Source organism: Astatotilapia calliptera, chromosome 1, assembly GCF_900246225.1.
Source record: "Astatotilapia calliptera chromosome 1, fAstCal1.2, whole genome shotgun sequence".
NCBI classification, from domain to species: domain Eukaryota; kingdom Metazoa; phylum Chordata; class Actinopteri; order Cichliformes; family Cichlidae; genus Astatotilapia; species Astatotilapia calliptera.
Window position 1 is genome coordinate 4,398,089 of NC_039302.1, and position 16,663 is coordinate 4,414,751.

Consider the following 16,663-nt stretch of genomic DNA (forward strand, 5'->3'; position numbering starts at 1 on the left):
TCGGTCAATAACAGGATTGCAGAGGCAGTCTGCCTGCTTGCTACAGACATGGAAGAACCACGGGGACGTTGTTCGCTGCCCCGTGGACGTTTTCCTCTAATTAACATTCAAGTTCAGGCACAATCCAGGTTGTGATGTTGAACTGTTATTGCATCAAGGAGGCAGAAACACCTGCCTTTAATCATCTTCCTCTGTGGGTTTACACAAGAATAGAAAGTGATGATTTAATAAATTAGTGAGTGGTTGAATAATGAATCAATGCTCCGGCTGTATGACAAGCCCTTTAATGTCGATATGACAGCACAGTGGAAAACAGGGTTAAAACTGCGTGTCCACAATTGCGTTTTAATGCGTGTCAGTGTGTGCGCTCACACACACACGCTCAGACATCTTAGGTTCGTTTATGAGTCTGGAATAAAATCTTCTTGAAGGCCCTTCTGAAGTCTCTGTTAAAAATGGTGTAGATGATGGGGTTCAGGCAGCTGTTGCAGTACCCGATCCAGAAGAAGAGGTTGAAGAGAGTATCAGGGATGATGCAGTTCTCCCTGCAGACAGCGTGGAGGCTGTAAGTGAAGAAAAACGGGAACCAGCAGAGGACAAATACGCCCATCACCACTGCCAGGACAAATGTGAAGCGCTTCTCCCTCATTTGAGCCACTTTGTTTTTGGATAGAGACGCGTGTCTGCTGCGGACGGGCACCGGAGACGGGAGAAGGAAATGGTTGGAGCCGTGGTCCGATGATGCCCACGATATGGAGGCACAGGAAGGAGGGGGCACAGAAGGAGGGGGTTTCAAACTGTTTGCTGCTCCCTCCGCGTCCTTTCCCTCATCTGTTTTCATCCTCCCACCGCCTCTCCTGGGGAAGCGGAGCGATGAGGAAAAGGACAAGGATGTTTTTATTTCACCTTGGCAGCTCCGTTCCTCTAAGTCGATCTCATCCAGCTCTCCTCTCCTGTGAGTGCTGCTGTTGCTGTCGATGTTGGAAGAACTGTGTCGGGCGGGGGGCCGCGGGCTGTCCAGCTCATACTGAGGACAGCCCTTCCTTTGGCAAACCCTGGACGTGCCCACGAAACACGTCTCGGACTGCGACGGCTGCCGCTCCATCACGTTCTTCGCCACGAACACGGTGGAGGCCCGCTGCTTAGCAACGCGGTATATCTTACAGTAAACGAGTATCATGATGACTCCCGGGGCGAAGAAGGACACCAGGCAGGAGGAGAGGATGTACCATGTCTGGTTGTTGAGGAGACACTCCTGTGTGTGCGTGTTATTCTCCCCGTACGTCCCCAGATCCTCTTTGTGGGTCATTAGCAGCGGTGGGGACGAGATGACAATAGATATGAGCCACACGATGCTGATCATCGTTTTGATCCGCCGGGGAGTACGTTTGCGGTTGTAGCTCACCGCTTTGGTGACGGACCAGTATCGGTCAAGGCTGATGGCACACAGGTGGACAATGGAGGAAGTGCAAAAGAGGACGTCCAGAGCCAGGTAGAAGGAGCACCAGGTGGAACCAAAGTACCAGTAGCCCATGACCTGGAAGGAGGACAAAGTGATTAAGACGTGTACGAAGAAAAGTGCTTATTCCTCAATCAGCATCTGTCAGCAGGGAATCGCTTAATCGAATATTTCACTGCAGTATAAATATTCTGTCAAAACCTCATAACTGCCACACTGGCTGCTGCTTTTTTACTCTGGAGGCTCTTACGGCAGCTGCTGCTCTGGTCTTCCTCCAGCCAGTTCAAAACAGTAATCTTTTCCCAGAAATATTCATCAACCCCCCCCCCAGCTTCTGCTAGCACCAAGTCTGTCCTTTTCCAATGTCCCTTTTCATCTGCCCTCATGTACTTCAGTTTTTTATGACCTGCTTGGTAAAAACAAAAAGTAGCACATGTTACCCTGTTGCACTCCTAGTTTATCGATTTAGAGGTGTGAAATGAGCCTGCATGTTAGATGAGGGTTAAAATAAATTGACTGTTTTTATTTGCACAGCACACAATCATAAACAGCAATTCCTAAAACTGGGCCAACAGTTCTTCTTACTTTTCAAGCTGCTGATCATAGCTGTGGCAGACTGAAATAACAGAATACAGCAGGATCTTTAAGTGCAGTAAACAGAAAGACAGACAGCGAGATAAATGGGAGGGAAAGCCACAAAAGTCCAGGAGCACAAATCAGTAGTTTCATTTCAACACTATTGTTGTTAAACTGTAAATCTTTATATGGAAGGATCACCATGGAATATTCCATCGTTTTTCTTTGAACATCGTACTTCTTGAATTTCAGGCGGCGGGGTGAAGCTGGCTTCAAGAACAGATAAACAGTTATGAAGATAAGCACTCAGCCGTAGACTGAGGTGTAAGCTCAACATTTCTCACAGATTCCATTTATACACAAGACACAAGCGCACTTTAAAAGTGTTGCAAACATCTCATTTTATGAAATGCCTTTTCTGTAAATTGCCTAACTTCTAATAATTAATAGATTAGTACAATCGTCTGTCTCTCCAGTGAGTCTCCCGTCACATTGAAAGACTCCAACATGTTGGACTGCAGCTGGAGCCTGTACTCCTTGTTCTGTTCATTAGCCTCCGAGTGCCTAGCGAAGCACCGTGTGGTTGATGGTTAGAATGGCCCCCTTCTCATCTCCACCAACTGCAGTCCAAGACAACAACATCAAAGACCACTGTAACCATGACCATCCATCAGCAGGGAACATAAGCCATGCTAGACGGTTAAAATAAGGGCTTGGTAGTTAACTGGTAAGTCTACATATTAGTGCAGTTTCTTTGTGTTCTCTCCAGTCTCATCTCTTTTCCTTGTCAGAGTACCTGGTACAATAGCCGTGTCCAAATTCAGAGGCTGCATCTTCCTGAGGACCCGGCCTTCGCAGTCTACGTGGGCCGGGTCCTCCGAAGGCCAGGTAGGCCAGAAGTGAGTGGCTGTGAAATTGGACGGTCTAGCCAATAACATTTTTAAGTTATCTAAGTGACTTATGTATCATGTTTAACCTGAGTAGTGAAAGACCGCAGGGGTCTGAAAACGATTTGCCGGGACTTCGCCGTTCTCGCCGGCTCTAGCGAGCCTTGAACCCCCGGCAAGCTATTGAGCTGGTGGGTAACAGACGTCTCCAAAAACGTCTGAGCACTTTTACAAATATGTGATTTGAAGTTTACACAGCAACATTTTCACTTGAAAATATCTTAAAAGTTTATTTTGTGACCCAGAAAGAGTAATAAGAGTAATATTAAAACTAAGTAGCTGCCGCCATTGTTGGAAACTGGAATTGGCCGTCTGAGCCACGCTATGAATCCCACGAGGGATACACCCGACCCATCCTTCAAATCTGGGGAAAAGGAGGACGCAAATTTGGACCGCCTTCATCGCGTCGCTGTGATGTAATCGACCTGGATGCAGCCCATGAATTTGGACACCCCCAATAACTCCCCTCATAACTCCACCCATCCTTCAGCTGAAGAAAGAAGTAGCAGACGAGACTAGGTAAGAACTAGTTACAATGTAACCAGTTAAGTAGGAGACTAAAGACGGCTCAAAGTACCAGGATGACGGTGGTGTGAGAGTGAATACAAAGACCTGAGCAGGAAGGAACAGAAAGTACTACAGATATGAAGCCATGTCTAACACAATACAGCTGCAGGATCATTTCAAGGAATAATAGCTAAAGAAAAGCAGGAACAAAGCACCAGGTAGTTATTGCTGAGAGCAGAGGAGAACATCAGAGTGGATTCAGCAGCTACACATCAAACAGGTGCCTCCGAACTTGAGCGAGGGGAAACAATTAATTAAATTGTTCAGAATTATCTGTCACGTTTTTTAACAAGCCAAGATGTTGACAGTCTACTTCTCACACGTTTTCATGCAGAATGCCAGAGAGCGTCTCTTCATTACTCAGTAAGACGTTCAAATTCATTTCATGTTTCCAGCTCAAAGGACAACAAACACTTCCAAGTAAAACATGAACGCTTCTCCATATCAGCCATGACTGGGCTTCCCCGCTCAGTTACTCAGTGATAATATCATGGTCCAGGCTGTCCGTAGGTGTGTAAGGTGTGTTTTTTCTACTTCCTGTCTACCTCGCCTGCCTCTCCTCACCTGCAGGTCATCGGCAGTACTTAAGGAGCAGCTCAGACCTTCACTCTTCGCCAGATCGTCGGCTACTCTGTAGCGGTAAATTAGCCCTAATGGTCGGTTTGACCTTTGTTACTTCCTGTGAGACGGACATCTTATTTTATTAGGATCCTCTATCCAACAAGAATGGGTCAACACTCGTCTTCCTGCAGCAACTGTCCCTTTAGTTCCCAAACATTTACTGACCGATGTTTCAAAGATGGGAGATGTTAGACTGTGGTAACCATGGCTCCGTGTGAGCATCTTTAGCTGTTTTGTGTTATTACCATCAAAAACAAAATGACTCAAAATGCTTCATTTTCTCAATTGAACCATTTGATGGTTTCTATGTTCTGTTGTAAATAACATGGGTTTATGAGATTCTGCAAAAAGAGCATTCTCTCTAACGTGAATAAAAAAAATCCACACGTCCACCACCAAAAATAATGATATTAAAAATGTACCTGAAGTTACACCAACAGGCACCTCTGTGTGTTTGCACCCAGCACATGTTTCAGTACTCACTGGTATTACTTATACAGGTTTTTCCTGCAAACTCAGGGGTTTTCACAACAAGCCACATGCTCCCATACCCACGATGCATCATTCGATCCCTTTAAGACCTTTCTAACTAACCCTCACACACACATGCACACTCACAATCTGAGAGATGCATCGGGGGTTTGGTACATTACCTTGCCCATTAAGGATTGGATGAGGCTCAGCTCCAATAATTGACCTTTGGTGTAGTAGATGACCTGCTCTACTTCCTCAGTCACAGGAGGAATCGATAACCCTCTGAGGTCTACATCAGCGTACTGAAGGCGGTGATCCTGACCCTCGCTCTAACCGAACACTACACTTTAAAAAAAAAACAACAAAATTGATGTTTTGGTAAATATGTGATTAGCTTTTGCTGCGTGTCAGCAAAGCGATCATGTCTTTGTTCCAGGTCTGCCAAGACTTTGCCTTTCAATAAACACAAAGCCTGCTGATTTCCTGGGGTTAGGGTTAGAGTTGTCCCTGACCTCAGAGCGTCAACATTCAGACTGCTCAATCCCAGCTTTAATTTCACACACTGCGCTCAATCCCCATCGGTGTTCGAGAAAATCTAGGAAATAATTCCATCCATGACCTTTATGCAAATGTATGAGCATGAGTGAATTTATGTGTCGGTCTTTTGTGGTGACAAGAAAGCTGTGTGCTTAGGTGAATGCACCTGAAAGAATCCAATCACAGAGATTGAGCTTCTTGTGTCGGGGCTCAGCCTTAGAGATAAGACGAGGAGATCAGTCAAAGCCACGAGGTGCTTCGGGCATCCTACTGGGATGCCTCATGGGTGTTCCTGTTGTGACGTGTTTTAGAAGGAGACCCCAGGACAGATCCAGGACACGCTGAAGAGACGGACTCTGAGCTGGGCCTTAGTATCTCCCCAGAAGAGCTGGAGGGGGTGTCAGGGCATCTTTGCTGCTGCCCTCAACATGCAGACCCCGTTAAGAAGTAGAAACTGAATGGATGGATGAAGTAAATTTGTTGCCATAAACAGCTGATGGGGCTCACACTTCCGCAGGCTGCAATTATTACAAGGAGATGAGGGAAGGATATGATTTGATTCAATGTGCTTTAATCAAAGAGTAAAAAATGGAGAAATGTCTTCAACGTTTCTTGTGTCTCAGCAGCAGAGCAGAAGCTGCTGTGAACATTACATACATTCATGTATGTTTTGTGCATTATATATCATGTATTTGTTTCTTCTGCATGCTTCAAATGTTTTGAAAATGTCTGTTTTCCTTCTGGGTATTGCAAGGTCAAATCGGAAATGCATTTTTAAAAACAAGTGGATGGAAATGCTTCTCTTGATCCACACCTGGATACTAATTCAAAAATTCAGCACCAGAAGCTCCCACCCCACATATTTACCCCCGGCTTCATTGTGATGCAGTCTTTATGTGCATGCAGTGCATGTTTTTGGCCCAATGCTGGAGGGTTCCTTTAACCCTGTCATGCATGAATTATGACAACCTCAATCAGGATTTTTTTCTTAAGTATTTATTTTCATCTTTAGCCATGAAAAGATGAATAAAGTACTTATTGTTATTGCATTGCAATTTTGAGGTACTAAAGTCACTTTGAACAGCAGCTGTAGACCTGGTCTCCAACTTCGAAGCATTCATTTCAAAAGCAACCAGTTCATTTTCACACAGTTGCATTACTGGTCATGCTGTGGTCTCCTACCAGTGTTTCCCCAGTGTCACTGAAAGCCTAAAAGCCTGCTAATAGAAAATATGTAAAAAGGTCTGCACCATGTGATTCACAGTCCTTGGATCAGTCTTTATAAGTAAACTAAAGGCTTCACTATATCTTCCACTACACTGCTTTCTTTTGTTGGCGTTTTAATCGCAGTGATTAAAAAAACCACAAGCTGCCCTTTTTCTATTTGTCATTTATCCAAGTGAATGGTAAATATGGTAAATGGCCTGTATTTGTAAAGCGCTTTACTTAGTCCCTAAGGACCCCAAAGTGCTTTACACTACATTCAGTCATCCACCCATTCACACACTGGTGTGAACATTTCACATGACTTAATTTAGAAGACTCAGTGGAGGATTCCCAGTTGTTACAGCTTTTTTCTTTGAGGTGTGAAGGTGGACACCCTCGTGAGTCTGTGAAGGTTCTCAGTCATCCAGGTCATCGTAGTCTAAGGAGCTTGGAAAGAAAAGCGTCTGGAGTTCTTTAAGTTGCTTGAAGACGTTTCACCTCTCATCCGAGAAGCTTCTTCAGGTCAAATGCTGGAGAGTCCCAGATTGACCTCAGAAAACAACATGATAGGTTGGGGCTAAGTTTCACAGCGGGTTCACCTGAAACCTTGGCTGATTGTGACCCACACCCGCTTTCACACCATGGATCGTGTGATTAGGTAGAGGATCATTAGGGGGTCCTTTGGCCCTCTTGGGGGGGACAGTCCTACAGGGTTTAACTCTGGGACTCTCCACCTTTTGACCCTAGAACTGAAGAAGCTTCTCGGATGATAGGTGAAACGTCTTCAAGCAACTTAAAGAAGTCCAGACACTTTTCTTTCCAAGCTCCTTAGACACCCCTGTGAGGTAATCCAGCTTTAAGTGAATGGTAAATGGTAAATGGCCTGTATGTGTATAGCGCTTTTCTAGTCCCTAAGGACCCCAAAGCACTTTACACAACCAGTCATCCACCCATTCACACACACATTCACACACTGGTGATGGCAAGCTACATTGTAGCCACAGCCGCCCTGGGGTGCACTGACAGAGGCGAAGTGATTCAAAATTAGTAATGCACATTTCTAAAAAATATGTTACTGTGTACATCAGCACTGAATATGAATAAATATGTGTTTGTGTTACAGTAAATTATTCAGTGTAGTGCATATCATTGCACTGCACTGAAGGTCCAACCAAGCATCAGAACGGGAGAGAAAGGAAAGAAAAGAAAACTGAGTATTTCAGAAACTGTTGATCTACTGGAATTTTTCCACACAAGCATCTATAGAGTTCACAAAGAATGGCAGGAAAAAGACAAAACATCCAGTTAGTGGCAGTTCTCTAGAAAAAAAAAAAATCTTTGTCTTTCCCAGAGGAGACAGCTCAGAGGAGGGGAACAGTAACTCAAACAACGACTCATTACAACCAAAGTGTGCAGAAGAGCATCTATGAATGCATCATACACTGGGCTTGGGCCACAGCAGCAGAAGACCACACCAAGTGCTAATCCTGTCAGCTAAGAGCAGTTTGCAAAGGCTCACCGAAGTGAACAATAAAAGGTTGGACAAATGTTGCCTGATCTCATGAGTCTGGATTTCTGCTGAAACGACATGAAAGCATAGATCCATCCTGCCTTGAATAAGTGGTTCGAGGTACTTATGGCGGTGATGGGAGATATTTTCTTGGCACACTTTGGCTCTTTACCAGCTGTGCGTCATTTAAATACCACAGCCCACCTGAATATTGTTGCTGACCATGTCTATCTCTTTACAGCCACAGTGTACACATCTTCTGATGGCTGCTTACAGCAGGATATGCAAATGATCCCAATCAGGTTTCTTGAACATCACAGACTTTGAGGGTCATTTCAAACAGATGAGCTACTTGGGTATGAGATTCCTATTTGATGCAATCTCGCGGTAATGGAGCGGAAAATGGGACAGACTTTGTCACAATGGTAGGAGGGCACGTTGAAATGCTGGGATGAAAAGTGTCATGATCGGCTGTGTGCTGCAGGCAGGAAAGGACCCAAAGGCAGACTCATAGGCGAGACTCAAACACAGGAATAAACTGTACAAAACTAAACTGGAAAATCTAATGAACTGAACACACAGAGACTCACACAACCATGAGGGAGATCGCAACGCCGGACAGAAGGAAACAAAGAGCTTAGACAGGGAACAACAAGGGAACAGGAAACACATGGGGAACTCAGCTGGAGACAGAAGACGCAAAGCTAAACACAACACATGAGACGAAGTACCTTCAGAGTAAGAGAAGCAAAATGCTGGGTTTTCTTGGACCATGACAAAAAGCTTTTTTTAATTCCAAAAAAATAAATTGCCTAAATAAATTTATTGGGTGACTGGACTTTAATTTAAAAAAAAAATAGTGGAGGCTTACAAATGATGCAGAATAGTTGAGTCCACAGCACAGTCTGACTGGTACTGGGCTGTACTGGCAGCTACACCTTACTCCAAGCAGTCATTTGTATTGATCGCGGCTTCAGCTGAAAACGTAGCAACGCAAGAAGCACTAAGCTGTATTATATGGTGACCCGCTCTGAGGGAAGTGAGCTTTTGTGTACTCTAATGAATGCCATCGGGAGTTATTATGTATTACTAAATAACTCCTGCAAGACCAGTGTCCTTATTAGCTGTTCTATGTCGTATGATTGCACCTGTCATACGCCTAAATCAGGCCAACATATTTTAACATACTGTAAATATTGTTTTATAAACAAGAATGGCGCTGGTGAGGTCGGCTGCCGTTGTTCCAGATCTACTGGCGTTTAGATCAACTGGCGTTGGTCGAACAGATGTGTGGCAGTCTTGCGTTTCAGTAGTTCCTACCGACAAACCAGCAAAAAAACGCCAAATGTGTCATCTGTGACACTTGTGAGGTTGTCTCAAACACACTCCGTCAGTCTTGATGCTGTTGAACAACAAAATGTTTAAAAATGTGGCGAGTTTACCTGGTGATATCCTCATGCACGACGCGATCGCAAAAACAGCAAACAAGTAACACCACGCCGTTGTTGTTCACAGGACAGCAAGAGTAAACGATCGGGAGACTCTTGTCGTCGTTATCGTTCCCCTCGCACGGTTTATTTCTCCGAATTCAGCGTTTTTGCTTCACAACTAAAGCGAGCAGTTTACTTTGTGCACTAACATGGAGTCGAGTCAACCAGCGCCACCTCTGGCCAAGTGCCACAGCCTACAGCCAGATCAACCTGTGACACATCTGCACCACGTTTGAATCAGTGTCATGCACATTTGTACCTTTCAATTGTCTCTGTTTGTGCGTCATGCAAATAAACCTTTGAAAAGAATGAAATGATATCATATATTCCTTATTGGCCTACATTTGTTCAAAATCCCAAATTATATACACAAAGTCATAGAAATCACCACTCCAATTGGTCATCATGATTTTGATATTCTCTTTTTCCATAACAATGAAATACACCTTGGACAAATATGACACATCAATATTTCATTAGTGTTGTAACATCACATGTCGTTAGCATAGTCTGCCTGTGTCTTCCCTCTGCAAACGAACATTTCAGAGTTGGTTGTTATATACAGTCTGTATAAGTGTGGTTAATCTAATAAACATTTGTAAGGAGATGGCAGTTACTGTGAATGTACTGCAGGTGATTAGTAATAAACAGTCAGACAATGACTCTGACAATCTCATTCAATCTTGCAGATTGAATGCACCTTCTGTGGAAAGTGGTACCACACAGTGTTGTGGACAAATGTTGTGGGTGCTAAATAAACAGAAAAAAGTGATCCCTGTTGTCTTTGCTTACTGATTGTTTTTAGTGTTGACAATCCACATTGCTGCCATTGCATCTTTCAACATGTTTGTGGGTAGATTTGGATGTACCAGGGGTAAGTGCAGCCACTCAGCCTCTACTCAATGTGATCATAGCAGCAGGTGCAGATGTGTCACAAGTTAATCTAGTAGTAGGCTGTGGTAGTAGTGGACTGACCTCCATTGGAGACTGCTCCAGCTGCTGTGTGATAGTGGATCTGCTACAAATTGAAGATCATAAGCAAGTTTTGGAAATTAACCCTTGTATTATGTTGAAGAACAAAAAAATGACATTGATTTTGTTGCGGGTCATTTTGACCCGTACTGTGTAAATCCACTCAGAATTATCCAAAAACTGCAATAAAACAATAGCACCTTTATTTTCGATTAGATAAACATGTAGAACACAGACATACAACAGTTAGACTTTCCATAACTATTTTAGGAACAATTTGGTTTTTCGTTCTTACAAACACATTTCTTTTGAACTTGCCCAACGTTCTCAGTTTTTCAATGCTCAACATTTTCAATTTTGTCCACATGATGGACAAAATGTGCTTTCTGCAGATGTACTTCTTGCATTCCTCACAGAAAGTGCTTGTTTTCAAACAGGAATCTTCCTAACTAAGATTTAAAACAAAGGATTTCTACGTCTCCTCCAGTCTCACAAACAGATGACAAACCAAGCGACACACCTGAGTCACTGACTTTCTTAAATCCACTCACTCTCACTGGCTCTGTTTATTACTAATCACTGTGTAACTGCTGTGAATTCAAAGTAACTGCCATCTCCTTACAAATGTTCATTAGATTAACCACACTTATACAGACTGTATATAACTCCAGCCATGTTGATGGATTGCCTATATTGGCTGGAAATATTAATTTCCAGGGAAAAGACACAGACAAACGATGCTTACAGGATGTGACGTGACAACACTAATGAAATATTGATGTGTCATATTTGTCCAAGGTGTATTTCATTGTTATGGAAAAAGAGAATATCAAAATCATGATGACCAATTGGAGTGGTGATTTCTATGACTTTGTGTATATAATTTGGGATTTTGAACAAATGTAGGCCAATAAGGAATATATGATATCATTTCATTCTTTTCAAAGGTTTATTTGCATGACGCACAAACAGAGACAATTGAAAGGTACAAATGTGCATGACACTGATTCAAACGTGGTGCAGATGTGTCACAGGTTGATCTGGCTGTAGGCTGTGGCACTTGGCCAGAGGTGGCGCTGGTTGACTCGACTCCATGTTAGTGCACAAAGTAAACTGCTCGCTTTAGTTGTGAAGCAAAAACGCTGAATTCGGAGAAATAAACCGTGCGAGGGGAACGATAACGACGACAAGAGTCTCCCGATCGTTTACTCTTGCTGTCCTGTGAACAACAACGGCGTGGTGTTACTTGTTTGCTGTTTTTGCGATCGCGTCGTGCATGAGGATATCACCAGGTAAACTCGCCACATTTTTAAACATTTTGTTGTTCAACAGCATCAAGACTGACAGAGTGTGTTTGAGACAACCTCACAAGTGTCACAGATGACACATTTGGCGTTTTTTTGCTGGTTTGTCGGTAGGAACTACTGAAACGCAAGACTGCCACACATCTGTTCGACCAACGCCAGTTGATCTAAACGCCAGTAGATCTGGAACACCGTCACGACTGCTCCGACCACTTTTTCTTTGTCTTTGTTTTTTAAGTTAGTTTTCAGCGTTTCTAAATCGGCAAAATCATCACTATTGGGTACATTAGGTATGACAGTGACACTCTTGTTTCTATTGGTATACAATGTACTCACAATTCGAAGTTTTTAACTCCGGATCCGAGCTGGCCGAGTGAGATCTTGAGGGAGAACAAAGGGAAGCGACGCTCTGAGATCCCGCTCCGCTGCCTACAACACGGGACTCACGACGGGGGACATGGACCCGTACAAAGCCGCGTCATATAACGTGCGGAGGGCGGTGAAAGAGGCGAAGCAGCGCTATGGGAGGAAACTAGAGTCACAACTCCAACAGAGTGACTCTAGGAGCCTGTGGCGGGGACTAAGGACAATAACGGACTATAAAGCACCAACAACCGGTATGACGAACGCGGCCGTGACTCTGGCAGACGAGCTGAACACTTTCTTTGCTCGCTTCGAGGCTGCAGCTAAGAACTCCAACAATGCTAGTGCTAGCAGCGCTAATGGAAACGTGCTCGTCATCTCCGAGCATGAAGTAAGGAGAGCCTTCAAGAGAGTGAACACCAGGAAAGCAGCAGGACCAGACGGCATCCCAGGTCATATCCTCAGAGACTGCGCATACCAGCTAGCTCCTGTGTTCACTGAGATATTCAACATCTCTTTATCTCAGTCGGTGATCCCCACATGCTTCAAAGAGTCCATCATTGTTCCTGTCCCGAAGAAACCCCACCCTGCTTCTCTCAATGACTATCGCCCTGTAGCCCTCACCTCAGTAGTGATGAAGTGCTTTGAACGCCTGGTCAGAGACTTCATCATTTCTTCACTACCAGACACACTGGACCCACTACAGTTCGCTTACCGTCCAAATCGTTCCACAGACGATGCCATCTCTCATCTCCTCCACACATCACTCACTCACTTGGACACTAGAAGGGGGAATTATGTTAAAATGCTCTTCATAGACTACAGCTCTGCATTTAACACCATAATTCCCTCCACACTCACCACCAAGCTGGAGCATCTGGGACTCAGCTCATCTATGTGTCAGTGGATCTCCAACTTCCTAACTGGCAGACCACAGGCAGTAAGGATGGGCGGACATGTCTCAGCCTCCACCACTCTCAGCACTGGAGCCCCCCAGGGGTGTGTTCTGAGCCCCCTGCTGTACTCTTTGTACACATATGACTGTGTGGCCACTACCAGCTCCACCACCATCATCAAGTTTGCTGACGACACCGTCGTGGTGGGCCTGATCTCTGATAACAACGAGACGGCCTACCTGAAGGAGATTAGGAATCTGGAGAACTGGTGCCAGAGGAACAACCTCCTTCTAAACGTCAGTAAGACAAAGGAGCTGATAGTGGACTTCAGCACTAAGCAGGAGAGGAACTACCAGACCCCCGTCATCAACGAGTGCCCAGTGGAGAGAGTGGACAGCTTCAAATACCTCGGAGTTCACATCACGCAGGACCTGTCATGGTCCTGTCACATCAACACCGTGGTGAAAAAGGCCCGTCAGTGTCTCTACCACCTCAGACGCTGGAGAGACTTCCAACTGCCCTCCAAGGTGCTCAGGAACTTTTACTCGTGCACCATAGAGAGCATCCTGACGGGAAACATCTTAACCTGGTTCGGGAACAGCACCATGCAGGACAGACGAGCTCTACAGAGGGTTGTGCGATCAGCTGAGCGCACCATCCGCTCCGAGCTCCCTGACCTGCACTCAATCTACAGCAGGCGGTGCCGGACCAAGGCCAGGAAGATCGTGAAGGACCTCAGCCATCCCAACAACAGACTGTTCTCTCTGCTGAGGTCAGGAAAGCGATTCCGCTCCCTGAAGACCAACACAGAGAGACTAAGGAGGAGCTTCTTCCCGCAGGCGATACGGTCTCTCAATCACACCACCACACAGTCCTGACCCACACATACAGTTCTTACACACACACTGGACTTTCTGGACATTGTTTTTGCACAACACTGGTCACTATATTCTTCATTTCCAGTTAATACTTGTACAGCTGCTGTTATTGTGTATATATTTATTTATATTTATATTTCTTCATACATTCTTATATAGTTCTATATTGTGTATTTTGTTGTACAGTTATTTTATTTTCAACTTTAATTTATATATTTTATCTTATTCTTCCCAGTTAAATTTACCCTTCATTCTAATTTGTGTTATACAGTTATTTCATTTTTAACCTTAATTTATATTTTATTCCTTCCTAGTTAAATTTACCCTTTTTAATTTTTATATTTATTTCCTATCTTATTCATAGCCTTTTCCTTTTTTGTTTTCTTTAGGTCACGAGCAGTTGTCCAAGCATTTCACTACATATCGTACTGTGTATGACTGTGTACATGACAAATAAAATTTGAATTTTAATTTTGAGTTTGGACTTAACATTTATCAACATGATGACATGATTTACTGTTATTATGGCGTGCCTTAGGACGCATTATCAATGCGGTTTGGCCTCTGATGTACCTCATCACCAAACAGCACAAGGCTGCAAGCTCACGGGGCTCGGATCAGTCCCGTACGCTTGGTACTTGCAGAGGGTCATTCTGTATAGCAGCCAGTGAGCACAGAGTGAGAGGATGATGAAAGTGAAGAGAGAGGGGAGAATGGAGGGTGCCCTGAGGGTGACAATAAGGATGAGCAGGGGACAGAGAGAAAAATAGGATAGCTTTTTTTTAGGCTTTTTATATCATGGAAATCATAAATACTCAAATGAAAATGAAGAAAATCATGTTCTCTTAACCTTGATACTCCCAGTGAAACTCATTTAACCATCAAATAATTGTAGACTGCAGTATGTTGAGAAATGAAAGGAAAGGGCTGCACAGAGACTACTCATCTGTCGGCAGACTCAGCGTTGCAGGAGCTCTGTGGTGAGCCCCTGCGTTGGTGCAGTGAACACTGTATTTTTTCACAAGAGAAGAATCGAGATGGAGAGAAACCTCCAGACCAAGTTTGAACAACATCTAAAATTATTGGACTTTCAGAGATTTGACCTGATCGGCGCTAATACAGCTATTAATTCTTGTTTGTAAACAGACAAGGAACAGGAACCGAATACATAGAAAACTGTGTGAACTTGGAACTACAAAACAGTCGCCTCACCTCATTGGCTAGGGAGAAGGGGATGACCAGAGTTGCCACCAGTATGTCCGCTGAAGCCAGAGACACCAGGAAAAGGTTCTGAGGTGCCCTCAGGGCTCGACTGGTGAACACCGCCACCACGACCAGCACGTTCCCCACCACAGTCCCCAGGATGATGACCGTGACCACCAGCACGATAAACACCGACGCCACCTGCGAGTGAGGAGGTAGAGGAGGAGATCTGGACGAGCCAGAGGACGCCTGGCTGACATTCTCCAGAGAAGAGTTTGGTATCAACGTGGCCGGCGTGGTGGCCGTTACAGGCGTCAACGCCTCCGATGCTTCCATCCTGCTTAAACCACTGACGTTGTGATCTCCATTTTCACTGAAGACCAGTGCATGTGTCTTTATGTCACAAAAAAAAAAAACAGCAAAAACACAGAAATGTCCCCCAAATATCTTCACCAACTTCCAAATATTAAAGTTTCAAAAAAAAGAAAAAAAAAGATGATTTGTCTCTTGACAAAAATCGATTTCTGTCATTCTCACAGGACGATAACTATCCTGAATATTTCATACTATTATCCTCTGAAACATGCAGCTTGATATCAGTGGTCGTGCCCAAACACACTCTGCCACTACATGAAGGGTTTGCATGAGAAATTTCATTAAGAAAATCCCGTCTTCTAAAGTCCCCACTTTTAAATTTTATATAAAAGCTACAGACTGACCTGTTTAACTCCAGTGAGCTGAAGGAACGAAGACAAGCATATGGCTGCGTGCTCTAGTTGGAGTGAGGACAGAAAGCCTATTTGGGATGCATGGTACCCTCATTCTGCTGCACTGGGAAAACAACCAGCAGCTGAAAAGTGGAGGGAAAAAAATACTCAAAAGAAAAGATTAAATCTTTAAAAATAAAAAAAGAGTCAAGAAAAAAAAGCAGGTCCTCACTTTCATGCGAGTTATTGCTGAGCTGAGTGACGGTGCTGCTGCCGCTGCTGCCGCTGCTGCTCACTAAGTCGGTGCTGCTGGAATAGAGAAGAGAGGAGGAGGAGAGAGAGATGAAAAGAAGAAAGACTTGGACAGGAGCGAGAGAGAGGAAGAGGTGTTTGAAGGAGAAGAGGCAAGGAAAGAGCAAAGGAGTGAGACAGAAACGATGGATGAAGTGTGAGAGTGTGGGAGGAGGGAAAAGGGGAACACGGGGAGATATAGGAATGGGGAATGAAAAGGAAACTAATGAAGCTAGAGAGAGCAAGAAGAAGAAGAAGATGAAGATGAGATGAAAGAGGGGAACTGGAATTGGGAGGAAACTGAAAATAAGGGATAGTTAAAAAGAAAAGAAAGGGGAGAGGGGAAATGAAGGGTAAAGATGAACAGACAAAACAGGAAACAGAAAAGAAATGAGAAGGTGTAGAAAAAGGAAAGACTGCAGGGGCCTGTGGAGGAAAGAGGAAAAAGGAAGGATGAATGGCAGGAAGAAGAGGGGAGGAGAGGCGAGAAGAACAAGAGTAGTTATGTAAGAAAAAATAAAGACAGAGAAAAGGGAAAAAACAGAGGGGAAAGAACGGACAGGAAGATGAGGAAAACCGGGCAAAGCAGACAAGTGAAGACTGGAAGACAGGAAGAGATGAGGAAAACTATGACAGGCTCAAGAAAGAAGAGAGAAGGAAGT

The 16,663-nt window shown here is 44.2% G+C and overlaps 1 protein-coding gene across 1 annotated transcript; it reads right to left on the reverse strand.

Moving 5' to 3' along the window:
• Nucleotides 1-224: 224 nt before the first annotated feature.
• Nucleotides 225-16,027, reverse strand: LOC113009376 (alpha-2Db adrenergic receptor-like). The gene is made up of 2 exons (XM_026147671.1): nucleotides 15,013-16,027; nucleotides 225-1,537 (listed from the first exon to the last, which is right to left on the reverse strand). Exons 1-2 carry the CDS (start codon nucleotides 15,337-15,339, stop codon nucleotides 392-394), a joined length of 1,473 nt encoding a protein of 490 aa, XP_026003456.1. The 5' UTR covers nucleotides 15,340-16,027; the 3' UTR covers nucleotides 225-391.
• Nucleotides 16,028-16,663: the final 636 nt, after the last annotated feature.